At 42.4% G+C, this 4,175-nt stretch overlaps 1 protein-coding gene across 1 annotated transcript in view; it reads left to right on the forward strand. All coding sequences in view use genetic code 11, as the record gives it.

The window, feature by feature from the left end:
- The window catches only part of EGR_10666 (hypothetical protein), a gene marked incomplete at both ends in the record, with an annotated part of 13,061 nt that overhangs the window by 4,935 nt on the left and 3,951 nt on the right, over positions 1-4,175 (forward strand). The window contains 2 exons of the mRNA XM_024499915.1: positions 1,271-1,331; positions 3,988-4,059. Of these exons, the coding sequence (XP_024345663.1) occupies positions 1,271-1,331; positions 3,988-4,059 (133 nt within the window). The remainder of the gene's footprint in view (positions 1-1,270; positions 1,332-3,987; positions 4,060-4,175) is intronic.

The following is a 4,175-nucleotide window of genomic DNA, read 5'->3' on the forward strand; positions in this document are numbered from 1 at the left end:
TGACTGTTGACAACAGGTAAAGTGAATTGAAACGTCATTTGAGAAGGAAGCCGTACCACAATGACGTAGGAGTCGCAGTACTCCCTGATGCCTTCCTTGCAGCTGTCAACCTGCCAGGGGCGAATGCCCTTCTCCGAGGCGATTTGTGTCACCCTATCGTCCCACAGCTTATTTAAGCGTTTTATCTCCTCGCTAAGTCTGACATACTTCCTCGCCAGCTCAATATGTCTACGGTACAAATCCATCGCTGGCTCTAAGCGATTAGTGGGGCAAACCGGCTCCAGTGAAACAAAACAACGCTCACAAATAGCCAGCTACATCCTCACATCCGCCGAATTTGATCACTGCCCATTCGCTTGTGAATGCGAAAATTCTTGATTTTTGAAAAGCTACTGCAAATGCTGCATTTAAAAGACGCAGCCGCACTGACAGGCTTCTTCGTGTTTCAGGCTTCTAGATCGAAGAATACATAGCTAGGCGTAGAAAGGGGAAAAATTTTATTTTTCACATCTTTTTACACTTGATTTTTCACTTCCAACATCGTTCCCTTGACACGATCTTATTACCTGAGCTCGTGCGTCACACACACATGATGCCTTTGAAGTGGATCAAATGAGAGGAATTGCGCCAATGGTTATACATATCGTAACAGTAAAACGTAGTGGTTGACGACTTATTTTTTCTGTTATTACGTTCATTTGATGCTTGAGGCGGCCACGAGGATGAAAGCATTAGCTCGACGCTTTGTATGCAGTTGTAGCGACTCTTACTTACGGGGTAGGATAATTGGATTTCTCTTTGGCACCTTTTTAGTAATATTGGGCGTTGGATTATTGGCCTAATTCTGTTGTCTCCCATGTCGTCGCTAGTAATTATCATCGGCAGTAGCGGAGGTACACTGCGTTCTGTTGCCACCGCCGTCACTACCACTAATTAAGTTACCGTAGAGGTCTACGTGACCGTATGAAAGCCCTGAGTGTCATCTCCAGCGTTCAATGTAGTCGATTTTAATTTTTCAACAACAATTCCCAAGCCAAATTTGATGATGTGGTAAAGTCGCGCCTTTGAACACTTCCTGGATGTTATGGTACATTCTGTAAACTTAGAGCATGAAGCACTGGAATGATCATTCTTTTTCTTCTGGCAGCGATCCCAAGAGGAATAGTGAAAGCTTGCCTAGACCCCTCACTCTCCCCATTCCTGCTCACTAACTCTCCTTATCCAAGCTATGATTATGTCTCGGAAGTTGTGTCGCTCTTTAGTTTTTCAGTTGGTACATAATAATTCTGTACACATTTATTTGCTTCTATTCGAAAGGCAAAGTATGTAAGGTGAACCTGATTCATGGAGAGAAACATTCATTTCCTTGTTGATCAAAGTGAACGAAGTGTGTGAGCCAAGGTGGAACTATTTGGATAAGGTATTATCATCTCTGGTATCAGTGAGTGGAATATTTGGTTATGAATCCCTTTGAATATAGGGGTACTCTCCAGTTTAAGTAAAAACAAGAGCTGAAAAACGGTCACTATAATTATCCAGTTATTATTTTTTTTACTTTTCTTATTATTCCAACGCATTAATGCTCTTTAAGCTTTGTCGCTTCTTTCTGCAATCCTTCCTTACCGCACTGCTTTCTATTTTTGGATAAGTTGGCGTAGGGTAAATCCTTGTCAACAAGTGCTCTGTGGGAGGTAGAAGAAACTAAGTACGGTTTCGTCTCTTTCTTTTCTTCATTGGCAAAATAATAGGCTGTGGAATCTCTGCTACTTTCCTTTGGTGTTTGTGCACTCCATTTCTCTTGTGCAGCATAGCGACAATAGCTTGAAAGGAGAGAAAGGGGAATGTGCAGAGCCTGGTTTTTCACTTCACTAGTGCTTCATGACCTGCCATTGCGTCCTCTTTGGCAGTGTTCTGCGTTGCTTTTGCAGAGCAGTTTCTCCTACTGGCAGTGCTGCATTAGTAAGGAGCAGGTCGTATAGAGTAGAGCCTTGATGACAAATGGTGAACTGGATTTGGAACAAGAGAATTGCTTCATTCCCTTTTTTATTTGTTAAGTGGCGGAACCGGTGGGCATTGGAGCTTTTGCTCGTTTACTCCAGCTCTTGTGATACTCTGGCATGTTTCATGTTGTACAAATTTTGCAGGCTTTCTGTGGATTCTTTCCTACTTCTCCTCCTCATATATCTACTTTTTCTTGCGTGTGCACCCCTTCGCCTTTTTTGCTTGGTAGAGCGCAAGGCTCATGAATTACGCCCCCTTCATACCTTCTCTCTCACTACGAGCAAATCCGCTGAAAAATTGGTGCTTGACTTCGTCAATTCCTCTTGAAGCTGCCTTTGACTGTGTCAAGTTGCTCTCGTTGAACTGTACGACTGTTTAGCTGCCAAGGCAGCCGCAAAGGTAACTCTGTTCCCTCTTCGTGCTGCTGCTGCTATTTTTTAGAGGTTTGTAAATCCTCCTTTGCGAGTGCGCATTCCTAAGTATCATATGCGGCATTTTCCAGCCTTTGTATTATTTTTTTCAAATTTGTCTGCAAGCATTTGGTAACATAATCTATTATTGCTATGATTTGCTAAGAGACATTACCTGTTAAGGCATTCAGTTTTAAATTCATGGTGTATTTAGTTGTCATGCATTTCATAAATTTATCATAAACCTTGTCGACAGAAAGTCATTTTTTGCAGATAAGTAGATTTAGACACCAAAAGCTTTGCCTGGATTTGTTTGTAAGTCATATCATTTGTCCTGTACCCGCTTAATCTAAATTAATACGTAGAATTTTTTCAAGGAAGTTTTTGTGAAATTTCTCAAACAGGAGAAACTGCTTTCCTGTGAAATTAGTCGCACGCTAAATGTATTTTGTAGGTACTGCCACTTCTTACCATGTCAACCTCTGCCAGCGGCTAAAGAATTGTCGTGATATCGTGGCTGTAGAAAATTGGTGCTGGTGACTTTGTTGGCACACTTTGCTTTCGAAGGTGTGGGCGCAGCTTCTTCTGACGAGGCGTCAAACTACAAGGAGCCAGGGACCAGTGATACCCACTCCGTTGGCCAGCCAATGGCCTCTGCGGCGATAGGCAGTGACCTTCTGTACAATGCGTACTAGGCGCGCGGCATAGGTCAAATCAAACAGCCCTACCTCGTTCGGATCAACTTACGATTCACTTCCTAGAGATCGCAATGAACGTGAACAAGATTTTATTTCTTAGTGTTAACATTGTAAATACCACAAATAATAAATTTGCCACAATCATTTAGTGTTGTCTTCGCAATTATTGGTGGCGAATTCCATCTTGCTCAGGGATGTTTACGAGCAAATTCTCTCGTGCTTATATGACGGTGCCAGTTATTCCCCTGAGTCTGTAAAACGACAGAAACTGTGGTTAATTGTGATTGCGTAGGTGTAGCAAAAGCGCATTTGTCCCACTCATTAGGCAATAAATGGTAGGAACTCGTAGTGGGCATTCAAGTGCCTATTGAGTGTTTGCCTCGCTCACTCTACCAAGTTTTGTGCTGTTCATACATCTTGAGGCCCTGACATCGAGGAACGGCATTTAAGCCCAGTGGCTGTGTTTTGGGCTTGTCCGTTTTGCGAGGCGTAACAAACCGCCACAATTTCTGCACCACAGTGCTCCACAATAATGCCTCGACGAATCGACTTAAGCAGATGGTCGGCTTTTAACTCACTAGTAATAAATGTCCAGAAGTTGGGCAAAAGCTAGAATATATAAACACGGAAGCGATTAATCGACCCATTGAGTTGTGCGGGCATGGCAGATTCGTTTTTACATCGACAACGCATTTTCTGCACTCAAAGGCGAACATGCTTTAAAGTAGTAATTTTCAGCAGAATTGCGAGGAACTAACGCCACTGGCCCAGTGTGACATTTTTATTTTGGAGCATCAACGCACGGACTTTGAATTAGTTGCAAATTAAAAGCGCCGCAATTTGAGGTTTGGAATAATTTTGCTTATAAGTTGTTTAAGGTAGGTATTTTAATCCGTACATTTATGCATGAACACAAAACTGGTAAAGTGACTGTGATTTCGCTTGGAAAAGTAATGACATTCTGCCTTATTTGGATTTAATGTAATGCCTGTATTTGCGTGCTGACAGCACATGAAAAAGGAATGGTCGAAATTAGCAGACGTAGTCCAGCCTACTTTAGATGCGC

Source organism: Echinococcus granulosus (genome assembly GCF_000524195.1).
Source record: "Echinococcus granulosus chromosome Unknown EG_S00249, whole genome shotgun sequence".
Classification (NCBI taxonomy): Eukaryota; Metazoa; Platyhelminthes; class Cestoda; order Cyclophyllidea; family Taeniidae; genus Echinococcus; species Echinococcus granulosus.